This window comes from Aythya marila, assembly GCF_965140915.1.
Source record: "Aythya marila genome assembly, contig: HAP1_HAP1_SCAFFOLD_439, whole genome shotgun sequence".
Classification (NCBI taxonomy): Eukaryota; Metazoa; Chordata; class Aves; order Anseriformes; family Anatidae; genus Aythya; species Aythya marila.
In genome coordinates, this window is record NW_028137265.1 from 9,350 (window position 1) to 27,105 (window position 17,756).

Here is a 17,756-nt window from a genome sequence, read left to right on the forward strand (position 1 = left end):
TGCCGGGAAGGACACTCAACACCCACTGACAGCAGGAGTGCAAAGATGCCAGCCAAGAAGGCAAAGGTTAGAGCTGAACGCTGCCTCAGCTTCCTCCAGCAGCCAGCTTTCACCACGCTCTCTGAGACTCGGAGCCCCGAGTTACCGCAGCCGCCACGTACAGCTGCTCCTTGCTGGCCCAAACTATTTGAAGAGTCTTCAAACTTCAGGGACCTGTTTTACGACAGCCTCAAGATCAAATTCATCTGTTCCTGAAGGCGCTGATCGTCCTGCTGTTTCTGTAGCTGTCAAAGAACAATCCTGAACCGAGGCACTCGTCTGATCAAACAGTGCTTCGGCACAGATTTGTCTTTAGCTTGACACATCAAGGTGAAGAGGAATCGATTCTTGCAAGCAACCTCTCAAGCAGGGATCTAATAAGGTGACCAAAACGACAGATCTGTTGTGCAGATCTGAGCACGTCACTCTGCAGGGAATCACTTTCAAGCCTAAGATGTTTCACCCATCTCCCTGCCCCAGAGCGACACACGGAAAGCTCTTAAGCAATTGCTAGCCTCTCCTCAGTGCTCACGAGTCCCAAATCACTAATTTTACAATATATAAACCATGGCAGCTGGCACCTAGATGGCACACGGTGACACTGCACACGTTGGCAGTGTCGTCAGGAGCTGGAAAGTCAGGGGTGAGGGGGTTAAGGGAAAACCACACATCAGTTTAGCAACTTGGCTCCCGTAGGATACTTCCTACGGCAGGAGTTTTAGCAAAGTCCCTCCCTCAGAGGGACCTGCTGGCTAATTAAAACGGGACTTCTGCTGGAGCAGTCAGAAGGCAGCAGGGTATCAGGAGATATCCAGTGGGCATCACCGTCAGTCTGTGGCAGTTTGGGGTCCAGGTATCAGTGGTTATGCGTGGTTTTCTCTGCTTCACTTTCTCCAAAGCTGTGAAAAAATAGTTCTTTTACAGCACTGTACAGTCACACTTTACGGATGGAACCAGCTGCATCAACTTCCAGTACGACGGTGTTGGAAAAAGGTGCCTTTGGTGGTCAGGAGCACAACAGCTCTGGTGAGGTGTTATTTAAGTGTGTTCTTACATCTGAGTTTCCTCATAGCAGTATGTAGCTGAGGGGGTCCAGGTTTCCCAGGTAAGATTGATGGTTTTTCTCCTACCAAGCACCAGCTCAGTATACAAAGCTCTGTTAATAACACCCAAGCGTGTAGATGTTAAACTGAAACTGCTTTTAAACCTATTTGTTGTTACGAAAATAGCTTCATACACCATCTTCACAGGGTAAAAATTCACATGGAAGGACAGAAAAACCCAGAAGTGCTTCCTGAGCTTCAGTTTACCAACAGCACCATCGGATTTAGATCCTGGCCTGGCAGCCAGGATGCAGGGTCTGTAAGCATTGCTGCGATGTGCAAGTGCCAAGGCAGGTTTCTGGCCTGCCCTGAATAAAATACCTTTTTTTTTTTTAATACAAACAGCGTGCCAGGTACGCTGTAATGCCAATGTGCCAGCTCAATAGAGGATGTCAAACAACAGAGGCGTTTATCCTAATTTCTGGCATGAAAACACTTTTAACAGCATTCTTTTCATGAAGAAACCCCTCTCTATCTTCTCCAATGCTCCAGGACCTGCTGCAGCTGCAGCAGCCGCGCTGGTACAACCCACATCTTTGCCAAATCTTTTCAGTAATTGTGCTTTACCTCGGCAATGTTGAGGTCACTCCTCTTCCTCCTCCAGCTGAGCAAGCAGCTCGCTGGCTCTGCCACACCGCAGGTGCGGAAGCGAAAGCTGGGAACACAGGAGTCAAACTCTCAGTGCTCACGAAGCCACCAGGGCAGAGGGCTGACACAGAGGCACCCCGGATCCGCTCTCCCTCCCCGCTGCGAGGCTCGCAGCAGCCCCAACCCGAAGCGCACACAACGCTTCGCATGGTGATGTCACCGCTGATTCTGAGTCCCCACGTGAGGATCTGCCTCACCACTCTCAACGTTGGTGTTTTATTTTTTTGTTTGTTTGTTTGTTTGTTTTTCTTTTAAACATTCACAGCTTTTGGGAAACCATTTCGCTAGGGAAGAAGTCCCACACGAGGGAAGTCCGTGCTTTTCTTCCAGGCAGTGGCACGTGCTTTAACACGCCGCGTTCGACAAAGCAGCTCTCCCCGTTTTGCTCAGTGGCAACAGGCACGACTGCAACGCACACAGCTGTAGGCAGCACCTGCAGGTCCCAAACCCTTAACCCGTTTTTAGAGAGCACCAATTTTTTAAGTAGTGCTTTTCCCTTAATCCATGACCCCTTCTTTCCTTTATTTCTATCGGGTGGCTCTCCTCCATTTTCCTCCTCAGTGTCTGAGCAGACACTGGGAATCGTTTCCGGAGGAAGGGCACTGCTGAAGCTCCTCCATCTACTCTCCGAGAAAAGAGAGTATGTTAAAGAATACATCTTTCCTTTCTTTTCCCTTTTTTAAATACAATTTCTGAAATCAACGCTGCGGCCTGGCAGCAAATACCTACGGGACTAAAGATGATTCCTCATCCGCACTGTAACGTTGTAGTTAACCTCCCAACGAACCCATCTCCCCAGGAAGCGGCCATTTGAGATGGGAAGGGGCAGAGCAAGAGGAAGCTCTCCTTAGCCTAGCTCTTCCCCCAACACCACCTCGCCACCCAGCACCAAATTCAACTCACCTGCTCCACCTGATCACTCGAACGGGCGTCCGACGCTGGCACACGCCACAGCGGTGGTTCTGATGTGCCTTAAATCACCTCTCCGCAGAATATCTCGGGTCTGTATGCTCAAATAACGCAGTATTTGAGAAATAACGCCCAGAGCTCACACTCTGAGTGCAGCCCAACAGCACCGAAGCACCGGTAGGCTAAACATTCTGAACCTGGCAACAAGGCTGACCCAAGCAACAGCACGGAACCCTTCTGCACCTTCAGCGTGGACATCAGCGTAAGGAAACACAGACCTCCTCGATCCAAATTTTAAGCGAGAAACGCAAAAGGTCACCCAACCGGCTTGTTTTCAGCAAGCTAAAGGAGAAATTAAGGCGACAACCGGGTGCATCCAGAGTTAGTCAGATCCTGAAGGCAGTTCCTTGGGGGAACGGAGGAGCAACGCGCCAGATGAGGGCTGCCTTACAGCGCACCCCTTAGAGGCACTGCTACGGAAGGAAGGCAGAAGGTTGGAACTCGAAAGAACTCGCAAGGTGCCCGTTAAGGGGGAAATCTTTCATTTTTTTCTCAGCAGAACCTCCCCACTTCCCCCCCTCCCCCCAAGAAGGCAGCCCGGGGACTCTTTGCTTCCTTAGGGAGAGGGCAGGGACGGGGCAGGGTGGTGGGACAGATGGCCAGAGGGTTGGATGGACGGACAGACAGCCGGACAGAGGGCCCAGCAAGGCCTGACGAAGGGCTCAGGAGCAGGAGGGAAGGGCAGGGCGAGGGGAAGGGCAGAGAAGTACAAATCTTTTTTTCCTTGTGATAACTTTTCTTGACCAAAAAACACGATTGTGAATGAGGCAAAATGAAAGATGAAACATGGGGACGTGCGGATACTCACGATGATGCAGCCTTCTATCTGCATGTTCACCTGCTCATAGAGCCACACCTGGATCCTCGACCTCTGCAGAACGAAGGAGGAGAGTAAGTCGGGCCACAAACACTGAGCACTTTTGTTCTCTCATGTGTTCAGAAATACCTGCTAGCCACAGCCACGACAGCTCCCAAACGCTCCGAGGAGCAACTCTCAGGGGCAGTTTCAATGAGCAATCTGACATTTGAGCGTTATACCATCGGGTGAATACTACACATTCGGTGAAGAACACGTTTCCAGTCACAAGGGAACACCCCTGCACGCCCGGCTACACGAGGGGGAAACGCTGGGCTCCTTGTGCCCACCAGCACGCCGCACAGCTCTCCATCCCCCACAAACCCGTCCCGGGACACGGCCAGGAGCCGAAAACTCACCGAGGGGAATCCCCAGACCCTCCCCACTCCCCCCACACCTCCCAAATCCCCATCCCCGCCCCCTCCCCGCGGTACTCACGTTCTGCAGATAGCGGAAGATGAGGTTCTGGGGCGCTGCGTTAAGGGCTCAGCACGGGGACGACAGTTCCGGGCTCGGGACAAGGCCCCAAACCCCACAACGACGCCTCAGGGCCCCGCGACAAGGCCTCAAGGCCCAGGCCGAGCCCCCAGGGCCCCAAATCCGAGACCCCTGAGGTCCAAGCCGCCCCCCACCCACCTCCCTGGCACCCCCCAGCCGCAGGAAGGATACGATGGGCTGCACAATCACCTTCTGCACCTTCTGGTCCTGCTCGCGGTACGCCATGGCTGCCGCCGCCTTGCCGCTCCTGCTCCCAGCACCGCAGGCAGAAGAGGCGAAGGCTGATGGTAGAACAGGGCTTCTTGGGGTGAAGGGAAAGCGAGGGCAGGTGGGTGCAGTCTCTGAGCTCTCCTCCTGATTTTGCTTTTTCTCCCCCATTACTGAGCTGGCAGAAGTCCCCGTGAAGTCCTTTGGCACGATGAAGGCCTGCGTGAGCTCCAGCAGCAGTTTCGTCGGCGGAGGTTTTCCCTGGTGGGGCCGGGGCGTCACAGCACACACACACACACACACACACACACACAGACAGAGACGCGTGGTTTTGTCCAAACATTAAGTATTTACAACAAATTCGACAAGCGCTTTTCCTCTGCCAGCAGCAAATGCCTGAGGGCCCCCACAGCTTCACAAATCATAGCGGGAAGAGCCTACCGTGCCGCGAAAAGTTCGGAAAATAATTCAAAATTGACCTGCTAGGGGAAAAAAAACGATGGCTGGTGGCAGGGTACACAATACACCCGAATCTCAGCTCTGTCCTCCGCAGGGTCAGTGCCCACGCCCAAGCGCGATGCTGATGGCACCCGAACATTTGCTGTAGCAGGCAGCAGAGCCAGCAGCTCAGGGGAGCAAGTTTTAAAACCAAGAGGCACTTAAACAACCTTTCATCGACCCCGTAACTGCGGCAGAGTCCCGACTGCTCGCCCCGGAGTCCTCACACCAGCAAAAAGCACCAACCAAAGCCTGGGGGAACTTTGGTACAGCACAAGAGAAGGGAGTGGGGGTAGCGGAGCCGCATGGCAGAGCTGCTGCTTTTCACCATTTGATCCTCCCTGATAATTGAAAGGAAGGCTGGGTGGGCTGACCCCCACCCCCATTCCTGGCAGCAAGTTTGGTCCACAACACACTGCAATAACGATTCTGCTCCCTCCCACCCCTACAGCTTCATCATCTGACACGGGTACAGTCAAAACAATGGCATACACGAGTAAAAGTCAAGAGTTGACATAGTAACTCCAGGATTTGGCTATCGACTGTCCGAGAAATCAGAACACCGAAGCTTCACAATGTGCCCAACATCGAGTTGTGCCAAGGGCGGAGGAAGGAAGAAGCTTTACGTTTAAGCCTTCAGAGCATCGCTCCATCAGAAGATCGATTTGCAGCCACCATGGCGTGCCAATGGAGATCTTTCTGTGCCAAAAGAAGTGCTTTGTCCTCTCAATATCGAAGGTAACCACCTATAGTTACAGAACGGATGCACAAGACCTTAACTCTGACCAGCAGGGAAATTTAGGACAACTGAGTGCAGATCCTGCCAATTTCTACCACTTCGGACCGTGCTTTAAGTCTCATTGCAAAGCCTCAGTTAGAAAACGGATCACCTCAGGGTATCTAACAAGAAGAACAGTTTTAATTTTTTTTTTTTTTTTTTTTTAATTCTACCATAGGACTACACAGTTCAACTGTCAATCATCTCGGAGAGTTCAAGGAGGAGGTCATCCTCGTCCTTCCCTGGGTCTAAGTCGATTTCGGCTTCCAGTCTGCCTCCTGAGATTTCCCAAAGTAGCTTCTCAAAATCTTCATCCGCAGATAAGGGCGCGTTCCCTGTGGAACTCAGCCGGCGTGTCCGTGCCTCTTCTAGCTGGGAAGAAGCTGAGGTCGAGGTCTCGAGATCCATCTCCATCTGCTCCTCAAATCTTTCCGGGCTTCCAAGACGCACTTCAGGTCTTGGGAGAGCAAGAAAGAACAATCAGGATATGCCATTTCTTAACGGGAAATCCCTTTCCTGCAAACCGGCTCTTAAAACTGTAGGCAAGCCCTCCTACGCTTCAATCTTACACAGGGATTGTTATCAATCAACCCAGGGCTACATTTAGAGCCCGATGCGTTACCAGGTACATTTTTCAGTCTGGGGGTTTATCTGTGAAGCCAGGGCACCTGGAGTTGAGGTGGCATTCTTGAGGACCAAAAGGCAGAGGACACTACTCATCATCTATCACCTCACGAGGAAGTAGAACTTCACCTCATCCTCGTTCAGGTATTCAGACAACCCAAGAAGTCACCGGAAAGCTGTGCTGACTTGCAGCATTTCAAGAAAGCCTAATTAAGCAATCCTGCTAGCTGCTAGAAAGTGGTTTCAGGTGACTTATTCCTTTGATGGATTTGGGCTTTAATTATCTCAGAACCCTCATTTTTTCCCACATGTGACAGAACTTATGTTTCCCTGGGGATATACACTGATTAAGAAAAAGAGCAAGTTGGGGTTGTCACCTGTTTGGGGGATTTTCTTCAAGTCTGATGGCTGGGACGTGCTCCGGCACGTCTGAAACACCCTAGAAAGCAGCAAAACAGTATTTATGACACATGGGTAAAAGATTCCTTAATAGCTTTTTCCTCCACACTGCTTCTCCTCTGGCATTGCGGAGCCGTGGCCAAAATACAAAACCAAGGTGCTCCTGAAGAAAGTTCACATTCACCTGGAGGTTACTCATGATCTGGTGTCTTTTAAGAACATGGCATTAATGGACAAAATCCCCCACACCAGAGAAATCACAGCATCAGAGTACCGGTTAAAGAGTGCCATTCATCTCATAAATACAGAAGGGTTCTACAAGCATCCTGGAGACAGCTACTGGATTTCAAAGGAAACAGAAGGCCTGCAGAACGTTTGAGTTTTCCACCTTTTCAAATAGAGGAGGGTAGAAATTTAACAAGGGATCCATCGCTGCATTAGCCCCTGGCCTTACCATGGCTGCTTTTCTGGCTGGAGGTCCCATCATGTCAGCATCAAAGGCAGTCTGTAGTTCCACAGCTGCTATGGCAGAGGGATAACTCCCAGGTGCCTTACGTTTCAGTGCCTTCTTCTTGGGGAAAGTGACTTTCCCACGCGAAGGCTTCGCAGGTGTCATAAAGTTGGCTAGAGTAAAAGGAAGAGAGAACTGATACAGTCTTGCTCTGCCTCAGGAAAAATCCAGGTTCTCTTAATCATTTCCACAGTCCTTCTACACACTTAAATGCATTTGGCCAGCACAATTACACCGCCATTGCCTGGATTCTCAGGAATCTTTTCCACATAGTAAACTCTGTCTACCAACAATCCATACAAAGGAACAAAGAAACCGAAGAGCTATAGTAAATAATAATCCAGGACAAGGGAAACCTCAGACACATAGCAATCCTAAGTGCAAGCTAGGTTCACAAATATAGACAGCTTTTATATTTAAAGTCCTGCTCCCACTAGGAAAGGAAAAAGCAGCAGTTATAGTAGGACAAGAGTGTATGCAACTATTGTACCAGCTTCCTCTCCCTTGCAGTGATGTCCCACAGTTAAGTTGTTCTACAAAGTCCACATTTGTAGTGTCATTTTCTAGTCTCCCGTTCCTTACCTAACATCTGGCTGGCAGGAAAAGAAGCAAACTAAGAAAAAGAAAGTACACCCTTCGCTTCGTAGCACTGCGTGGCAAAATGCACCCAGCCAGAGTTACAGCATGAGAATTGTCATCTTCTGTCTGTATTTCAGAAGACAACCTAAGTAACTCTTAACCTTCAACACTTACTTTTAGCTTCCTGGCCCTGAAATTGAGCTGCCACTTTCCCTGCTGGTTCAGTATTAAAGAAGCCAGCAGTAGATTTGACAGCAGCTTCCTCCTGCCGAAGCTTCTCTTGTTGTTCTCTCTGTTGCCACTTCTCCCACCGTCTCTCTTCAAAGCTCTTCTCTGGACATTTACGAGTTCCACTCTGCTGAGTGGGCTAGAAGGAAAGAAAAGTAGTGCATGAATAGGACAAAAAAAAAAAAAAAAAAATCCGTGGAGATTTCGTTAAGAAAATCTGATCAGCAATCCCTCCAAAATGGTCTTGATGTGGAACAGCATATTAATCTCGTTCAGGTTACTGTTGTTTTTTTTTGTTTGTTTGTTTGTTTGTTTTTTTTCCATAAAATTCTGCCTGTAACAAGAGCCATGCTTTACTATGGACGCAGTCTCACATATCTGCAATATCCACTATAGCAAGCTTCTTTAAACAGCTAGGGTGTTCTGCTGTACATCTATTTATCACATTCTTTTTAAGCAGCAGAAAGTCATACAAGTTCCCCTATACAGTATCCACTGACAGATTGATTTCCTTGAACACAGAACTCTGGCCTTCTGTATTAAATCCTTCATGTCTGACAGATCAAGTCAGTAAGAACAAAAAGAATTCCCTCCACGTTAACTGTGTAGATTTCAGCTGGTGCTAACAGGGTTTCTTTGTTGCTGTGGTATAAACAGACTGATTCCAAGTTTGAGGATTACAGAGTTGTCTGGAAATGCTGCTGGTGATAGGATTTAGACTGCACTGCAGCTCCTACCAGCTGCTGAAGGGTAAGAACACACTCAAGAGGGTGGCACACGGTGAGTAACAAAACTTGTCAGAATTATCAGAAATTGTACGAATGTATGTGTGTCTTCACAGAGGACTCACCTGTACATCAGGTCCAGAGGAAAGTTTAGGAAAAGGCCGGTTCAATTCCACTGCCTTCTTTTCTTCTTTTTCAGGTGCTTTAAAAAAAGACAAAAAAAAGTGTTGTCAACGGCAGAAATAAAGAAAGCTGGGTACTTGTTTCCTTTGTGCATTTATTTCCTTGTGTCCCATGAGAGAGAGAGAGAGAAAGGCTACAATGTGCAAGCCATTCAGCATTTATCCATGAAGCAGATCCTGAGCAAACTGAACTTGCTCAATATGGGAAGCACCTCACTGGGGCAGGCATTAAAGCATCTTATTACCTGTTAGTTTTGTGCTCCATAAAGATTTCTGCTCTGCTGGGGCAGGTCCGGGTTGTGCTGAGGGAGCTGGCACATCTCCTTCACTCTGCTGCATCCGCAGAGCTTTCTCACGCTTTATTTCTTCCAAGGTTTTAACACGCACTTCTCCTTCTGGCTTGACTTTTCCTGCCGGCTCCTTCGCCTGCCCTTTGCTGGGCCCGGACAGAGCGAGCTGCTTCTTGGACTCACCCTGAATTTCGCTCTTGCTATGGCATTCTCCTGCTTTTTTCTTCTCTTCTACCAAGCGATTATTCTTTTTTTCAGACAAGGCTTCAGAGAAAGTTTGGATGCGACCTGCACGAGCAGCTCTTGCCCCTGCGCTGGAATCTTCAGTTTTACCGTGCCCTTCAGCCTCGGCTTTGGCTTGAGTTTCGCATCTCTGAAGAGCTTTCTCACGACGGATTTCCTCCAGTGTTTTCACATGGATCTCTCCCATCGGCTTGGCAGCCTTCCCTGTCATCATCAAGAAATGAGGAGAAGCACCAACATTTAAAGAGAGTCCAGCAATATTTTAAGTCTCCAAAATTTGTCAGAGCACTAAGGAAAACTCATCTTGAGCGTTCCCAATAATGCATCTTAGAACAATATCCTTAGAACAACATTCTCCTCCTCCTCTGAGCCACTTGTATTTTGAAGACCAGCCCTATCCAGAGAGAACTGCTACACAGAAATGCTGCTTTACTTTATTACTTTTTCAGACTGCATTTCAAATTCCTGCTCCTGGCAGTGGTTCTATTCTAATTGTACGTAACGGTTCACAGAAGCAGCTAAAAACCTCGACAAGGCACAAGTAGAAAATAAACACACACCTAGAGCCAGAGTTCTGATAGTGGCTGTCAGAAGAGCTTCAGCACTCAAGCAAGAGGCGTCAGTTCTTTGTTTTCGTTTAAATTAGTTTGTAGGGATGTATGAAAGCAGTCCAAGTTCATGGAAAGGAAGGAGGAGAAAGCATATTTAATATCTAGCTGTTACCTCTCTCAGTACTGGTCTGTTTAGGAGGTAATCCCAGCCTGTCCTTCAGAGACTTGGGAACTCGAACTGCAAAACAGAAAAAGAACGAATTAGGGAGGCTGCATAATGTCAACTTCAGGTTCACATTTCAAAACAAGACAGGAAAGGTAACTTTGAATCCCAGTGATTACGACCTCAGCCAACATGCAAAAAGAAACATCACTGGAAAAGGACAAACAGAAAGACTAAATACGAAACCCAGGAATCCAATCCAGATGCCCGTTTAGTACCTGTCTCTCTCTTGGGTGCTTTGTCAGCATTTCCCGGAGCCTCTACCTTCTTCCCCAGCCTTTCAGCAAGGCTGCGCTTCACTGGAAGGCTGCCTACATCATCTTCAGAGAAAACAAGGAATATTGTAAGAACTTTTCTTTGCAGGAAGGTTTGAGAACAGTCAACAATAAGCTTCTCTTTTTCAAGCATATTTTCATAGAATTGCCTTTCAGCTGCTAAATGATTTTTTTTTTTTTTTTCCGTTTCTGCCGTCAACACAGATCTCCACTGCAATGTATTTTCCTTTCATACATCACAAATACTCTTTAATGCAGTCATATATAGAAGGCAGCACCTATGTAACAGCTCGTAAAAAGTTCTCACCCACGGAGGCTTTCCGTTTTCCTTGTCTATCAGCAAGATCTACTCGAACCACAGGTTCCTCCCCTAAAACAAAAGGGAATTTTTTTTTCTATTTCACAGAAACCAGTAGCCAACAGAAATATTATCCTGTTAGCCCATGTCCAAAAAACCCTAGTCAGACACTGTTTTGACAGCTAAACCACACAAACTCATATTTTAACTATAATTAACATGGAAAAAAAATATTAATAGTCTCAGTGCTTGCTTCAAATTCCAGCTGAGATAGTAGAGAGTGAATCTGAGTCTGCTTGACACCTATACTTTGTGCAGAACAAAGCTGCATAAGCAAGCAGAATATTCTTAGGTGCAAATGCTGAGAAATATTCCTTTCTAAGGTGAATGTCTACGAGTAAAAGTACTTCCACACTTTTTTCCCTTTAAAAGGCATTTGCACAGCTCTAAACAATTTATACACAAACTCCTGTCATACTGTGTCCACACCTGCCACTGTACGTCTCTTTAATGCTTCAGAAATTGCTTCTTATATAGCACTGGCTCCTACAGCTCGCTCTTCTCGTTACTCTTCTGTTTTTCAGTTACCCCCCTATTGGCATACTGACACTTTTTTTTTTCTCCTGCCACTGCACTTAACCTGAGCACCAAATCTTTCCAGTACAACCAGGGACTTTAAGCATAAAAGCACGTTTTGAACAGAAGGCAGCACCAGAAGGCTAACATGGGTGAATTGTTTTAATTATTGCTTAACCCTCCAGTTTAGGAGTAATGAAATCAAAACAAAAGCATTCATTATTACCTTTCTTGGAAGACACTGTCACAGTTCTCACCACTGTCCGGACATTTTCCTCTTCTGGAGCAGGAAAAATCATAGAATCAACGGGACGAAGAGAAGATCTTGAAGAACCTTCTGTTCAGAGCAACCAAAACGTAAGGAAGTTTACCCAACATAAAAAACTATCACAAAGAACAAAAAACTTTAAATGATTTGTTACTGTCAAAAATACAGCAGGCAGAGCATGTAAAGAAGAGAGGTGACTAATTTGCCTCTGATTGCCCTTTGAACTCCCATTTAGAATACCAGCTGGCTGAGAATCAGGTTGCTTTATGCCCCCAGCTAAAAATGGAAGTCTGTCCCTCAAGCAGCTCCCAGTCACCATCACCTGCCGTGAACAGGATAAGAAAGTAGGCAATATTAACTCACCACCGTGTCTCTTATTTTTTTCCTTCATCTTCTGCCATTTGATTTCCTCAAGTGTTTTTATTCCAAAATTCAGATTGCCCTCTGAAAACAGGAAACAGTTCGTGAGACAGGCTTAGAGGCACTCACTGAGGACCACAGGTCCTCAGGCTTCTTAGCGCTCAGGAACTTTCTGAAGTATTTCGAATAAAGCCTGTCAACACTCCTCACAAGTGAAAGAGCCATAGAACCAATGGCATTTTGCTCCTCCTTTCATCCTTCAGGGTTCAAAATGTAGTTTTAATCCATTTACACAATATTAGATCCATATTTTAATCCATTTACACGATATTAGATCCCTCTATCGTTAGATATGGCTTATCAACAGTGGTTGCAAGGCTGCACGTGCAGCCATTTAAACTCCATGCTGTGGCCCTGTTTTGTTCTCCAAAAGTAAAGAAAAGGAGTTCACCTTTCTGACCCAATGGGCACATGATGGTATTAATGGCAGAAATGAGATCATGGAAATAACCGACTCCATTCAGCACCCCTACATTTTGTTGTGTTTTTACACCACGCTGCTTTTGACTTAACTGTCAAGTTCTTCTGATTTATCCTACTAAGGTGCTGGCATACCTTGTTTAGTAGTAATAGAACTGCCTTTCCGAGTGGAAATCACCCGTAATCCATTTTTGCCTTCCGCAGCTGGATGCTGGACGGGAGTTTTAGTTTCTTCTCCTTCCTCAGAAAGTTGGTCTGAAGGGGAAAAATCGATTCAGTTATGCATAGACCAGGTTGGTCATGATTACGTAGCTCATGCAGTGACACTTCAGCCCATGGTTCATATAAAAAACTTTGTTGCTGTTTTTTTTTTTTTTTTTTTTTTTTTTTGTTTGTTTGTTTGTTTTTAAACAGCTACACTGACCTGATGAACTCCTAAGTAGAATACACTAGGACAAAACATCTAGGACTCTAGATTCTCTTTGCAGCTTTAACTACTACACAACACATTGCTCTTCAGACAGAAAAAAGAAATTTCCTTCCTAGTTTCACATAGAACTTTACACAAAAGACCAGCTAAAGCCAGGAGTGGTTCTAAGCTTTCCTCCAACGTTTCAGCTTCTGTCCACTGACTGCCAGACAAAGCCACCAGTGACCTGGCCAGACTGCCTGCCCTATCGCTAGTCAGACCTCAGGTCATCTGTGATTTATACATTCATTTACAGCAAAGATTCCTTCCAAGAACCAAAGATTTAACACATTCATTTACAGCACAAATTCCTTCAAGAACCAAAGATTTAACACATTCATTTACAGCACAAATTCCTTCAAGAACCAAAGATTTAACACATTCATTTACAGCACAAATTCCTTCCAAGAACCAAAGATTTACACATTCATTTACAGCACAAATTCCTTCCAAGAACCAAAACATGCTCACCATCATCATCTTCATCATCATCTGCAGCATTGATTACAACTGGAGGGTGTGTAGGGCTTGGGACATTTTCAGAGTTTTCCACTTTCGTCACCCCCTTAGCTGTGGAGAGGGATTTGACTGGACAGAAAGTTTGTTTTGCTGCAGTGACATCTGAGCCACTTTCAGATCATCGTCCGCGGACTCAGGCGGACTTGGCAGTGTAGCTAGAGGAAGAGGAGGATCATCGGTAATATGGCAGTTTAAAACTTTGACCACAATGCAAAGAGATGGTAGCAAAGGCAGATAACCCGCACAGACAACGAATTCAGCATCTCCTTTTGCCCATCCCATCACTGCTTACACCGTGAACAATGATTTCCCTTCCAACAACAACACATCTCCCTACCACCCAGCAAAAGAGGAAACAACAGGAAGCAAACTGCAAGGCAAACATCACACAAAGCAAAGAGAAGCTGAGCACGAAAGCAGAAAACAAACACCAGCAGTACACTCGGTGCAGTACACCTATGACTGCAGACCTTTTCCTGCCCTCACAAATGAACAGTTACCTGACGCCCCCTACAGGATTGGCACCCACTAAGTAATACTCAAAATTAATTCTTCAGCGCTTAAAGAAAAAGGACCTAAACTCACTCTTGCTTGGTGGTAAGAATTGTCCATCGATGTAACGTCCCTTTGCATGATGAAAAGCACAGTTGGCTTTCTGACAGCCTCCCGGCTGGTTCTCCCAGTAGCAAGGAATCTCACTGCGCTTTTTCTGAAGACAGAAAGAAAGAAAAGCTCGTGATAACATGCACCTGAGGCTTGCAAAGAGATGCACAGCTCCAGATCGTGACAGCTGTCACAACACAGTGCTGAAACATCATTCCAAAGGTCAGTTTCTCAGTTAAGTGTAGTATTTCTGGGCATATTCACAAAGTTTGCATAAGCTGTAACCACTATGCACATTTAGTTTGGTCATCACTCAGTTTGAGAAGACAGGCACTCTCAGACATCAGTTGAGGGTGGCTTAAACTAATACACCTAGGATTATACTAGGATTATTCAGAGGGAAAAAGAACATCTGAAATTGCCTAGGTTAACCCTGTCTAGAACTACTTCTTGGAGACTTAGTTCTGCTGCACCTTTAACTTTCCCCACTTCCTACCCCAGGCAGCTACAACAGCGTTATCTGAAGGACTGTGGGTCAGAAGACACCTGATAGTTCATTATCAAGCCTGCTCCCATGAGGATAGAACAGCCTGTTTATTACCCCCCTGCTCCAGCAGGTTTTAGCAGTCTATTTAACAGCTATTCTGCATCTCTTGAGAAAACTGTCAGCATCTAATAAAAAAAAATAAACAAATATCTTGCTAAGACATACCTAAGGCATTGATTTTATTTCCCTCTGCTTCCTCCCACCCCCTCTCTTGGTAACAGAAACCAGTATGATTTTGAAGCAAACAAATCTATCCTGCAAAAGCACAATCAGTACACCTACGGCACTGAAAAATGCTTTTGTGGATTTATTTTGAGAACACATTGTTAGGCACTCACGTCAATTTCCATGTGTCTGAATCGGCAGACATTCCTGAAACAACGACCCTCCTGCCACAGCTTGCAGACCGTCTCATTGCCCAGTGCAGCTTCGCAGTGGCGGTAGGCACATTTGTCTCCCTGGAACCAAAAGGAAACCAACAAGGAAAATAGAGTACAGCCTCAAAAATGGCCATGCTGCTGCCTAATGGTGCTACAACTGAATTCACAATCTATCTGGTTCTCAAGTTAACCAAAGACCAGTGTGCTTCCTCCTCCTAATCTACTCCTTCCTGAAAAAAAGGGGGAAAAAAAGCAAAGCAAAGGAATGCCAGCCATACCTTGCTACAGGTAGAATAGAAATAGAAGTAGCAATCGTCTCCTTGTTTAGACATGCCGACGAGTTCTGCTAACAAGCTCGGGTTCTCTCCACAGGGACTTCCTCTGCTCTTGGAGAGAGCTGTCTTCACCCTTGCTTGGGCTGAAAGTCTTCTACTGGCTTGTGATCAGTGAAATCTTCTTTTTAAAAGTAACCCGAAAGAAAGTAACAAGTGAAAAATAATGAGGAACGAACATTTTTCCAGCTTTCTTCAGTTAATCAAATCAAGTTATCAGTCTCTCAAAGAGAGCAAAGCCTTGAAATCAGCTGTTACATGAACTAACTAAATATTAAAGTTCTGTAAAGCTGCCAGGAGCTTTGTCAGCAAGCGTTCTCTTCCACATCCTCAATAATATGACCTGGAGCACATCTGGAAGCCTGAAAACGGAGTCACTCCTTAAAAAACCACCTGATGATACATGCAAGTCAGTAATCAACTATGGCTACAAATAACTTCTCTAGAACACAGTTAGGACGCATTAAACAGCACGTTCCAGGCCCTGTGGGTCTTCGATTTCACCTACCTGGAAAACCTCAGCAAAGTTATCGATCTTCAAAGGCTTCCAGTTAACTGCTCCTGTAGGCCGAACCAAGACTGAATCCGTGAATTAATAATAAAGGGGTAGGAAGAATTTTCCTCCTCACTTTGCCAAGGGAACCTCTCATCCACAATTCAAACATAGGATGCGCTTTTAAACAGCTTATAACTAAGAGAGGAAGCAAGTCCATTTGAATGCTCTCTCAGACTGGATGCAGCCACGGTTAGTTAGCTCTTCAAAAAAATAAAAAACAAAAACCAAAACAAAACAAAAACAAAAAAAACCAGCGCATTTAGAGATGAACTCGTGATTCAAAGTGGCTGCAAAAATGAGGCTCCATCTTCCACAGCCGGACAATTTAACTTTTTTTTTTTTTTTTTTTTTTTTAATTTAAAATTCAGCATGTTCCAATCTCTGGTCTTCAAGATTTCTTCACCTATTAAGAAAACACAAAAACCTTTCCCCGTCTTTATTACCTGTACAGCAAAAAACATACCAGTGCATCTAAATCCACAGATGTGCATACGCATACACACATCTGTGTTTATACACACACGAGGAGGGAGTGAGAGAAAGTTAGCGAGAGCGACAGTGAAAATCAGAATTTTTGCCTTTTCGACACAGAGAGCGCGTAAAAATTCTCTCATTTTGAGGGAACTAGAAAAAAATGGAGGCTCTACAAAAGATTTTGATGAGTATGCCTTCGAGGCCGATGCTTTGTAACATGAGGGATCTGGGGGCCAGCACACAAATATGCATACGGATGTACATGCATACAGGATAAACATATCTATACACACAAGCGTGCACAGTAGATGTTGTATGATCTCCATATCGAGAACAACTCGTAGCCCTGATCAGACATGTAGAGTTGCAATCAATTAACAGCAGCAAGACAGCAGATCAAGGGTACAGCAAGCTTTGAGAGGCAGGGGAATGCTCACTTTGCCAGTGGCACGGCTGCATGATACCAAGGATTTTGAATTACTTTGATTTTTTGGAAGCAATTTGGTTTTTCTTTCTGCGCTGTAGCTGTGGTGGTTTTACCGTGCTGGGCAGCTAAACCCCACAACCGCTCTCTCACTCCCCCTCCTTTAGATGAGGAGGGGGAGAAGTAAAGCAAAGAACAACTCACGGGTTGAGATAAGGATAATTTAATTAAAGGGAAAAAATTATAATAATTAAATAAAGACTACCATGAACTAAACAATTTAACTAAGGGGAAATAAAAAGGGAAAGGGGAAAAGGGAGGGGAAAAGGAAAAATAAAAAGAAGGGAGGAAAACAAACAAACAAAATAAATGAAGGCTATATGGAAGTGCAGAGGAAAGAAATTACTCTCTACTTCCCACAAATGAGCCATGATTGACCACGTCCTTGAAGCAAGGCCTCAACGCACGCAGCCGGTGTTCGAGAGGAGGACCGACGTTTTCCCAACGAGAGCCCACCCCTCCCCTCTTCTTCCTGTTTCCACCTTTTATTGCTGAGTGGGACATCACATGGTATGGAATATCCCTTTGATTGGTTTAGGTCAGCTGCCCTAGTGATGTTTCTCTCCTCACCTTTTTGCCCACCCCCTAGGAGGGTTAGAGAAAGGCCCAATGCTGTGCCACTGCTGCTCAGCAGTAGACACAACACTGGTGTGATAACACTGCTGTTCCAGCTACAAGTACAGAGTACGGCACTGTATGGGCTGCTGCAGGGAAAGTAAACATTCCAGCCAGACCCAGTACAGTAGCAAATACCACAGGTTTGCCATCACATGCTGTTCCCTAATCCATATATCCATCATCATCCATTGCTGCAGGATCATGAAAGGTTAGAGAAGACGACTTAGGTCCAATTTAACAGCCAATGAGTTTTCGATGAGCAGAGCTGCAACAGATTTTATTTCGCCACAAGCATTTTTTTTTCTTTTTTTCTGATATGAAGTCAGAAATTTTGATTTTTTTTTTTTTAAAGACACCAAATGTCAC

General features: G+C 45.8%; 1 protein-coding gene across 1 annotated transcript; it reads right to left on the reverse strand.

Moving 5' to 3' along the window:
* Positions 1 to 11,931: 11,931 nt before the first annotated feature.
* LOC309890961 (zinc finger CCCH domain-containing protein 11A-like) lies at positions 11,932 to 15,258 on the reverse strand (the record flags this gene model as incomplete). The annotated part of the gene is given in 7 exon segments (XM_082785361.1): positions 11,932 to 12,012; positions 12,544 to 12,663; positions 13,349 to 13,438; positions 13,441 to 13,551; positions 13,982 to 14,105; positions 14,885 to 15,004; positions 15,205 to 15,258. Coding segments are annotated over 7 exon segments (700 nt in total), but the record flags the coding sequence as incomplete, so codon positions are not given.
* Positions 15,259 to 17,756: the final 2,498 nt, after the last annotated feature.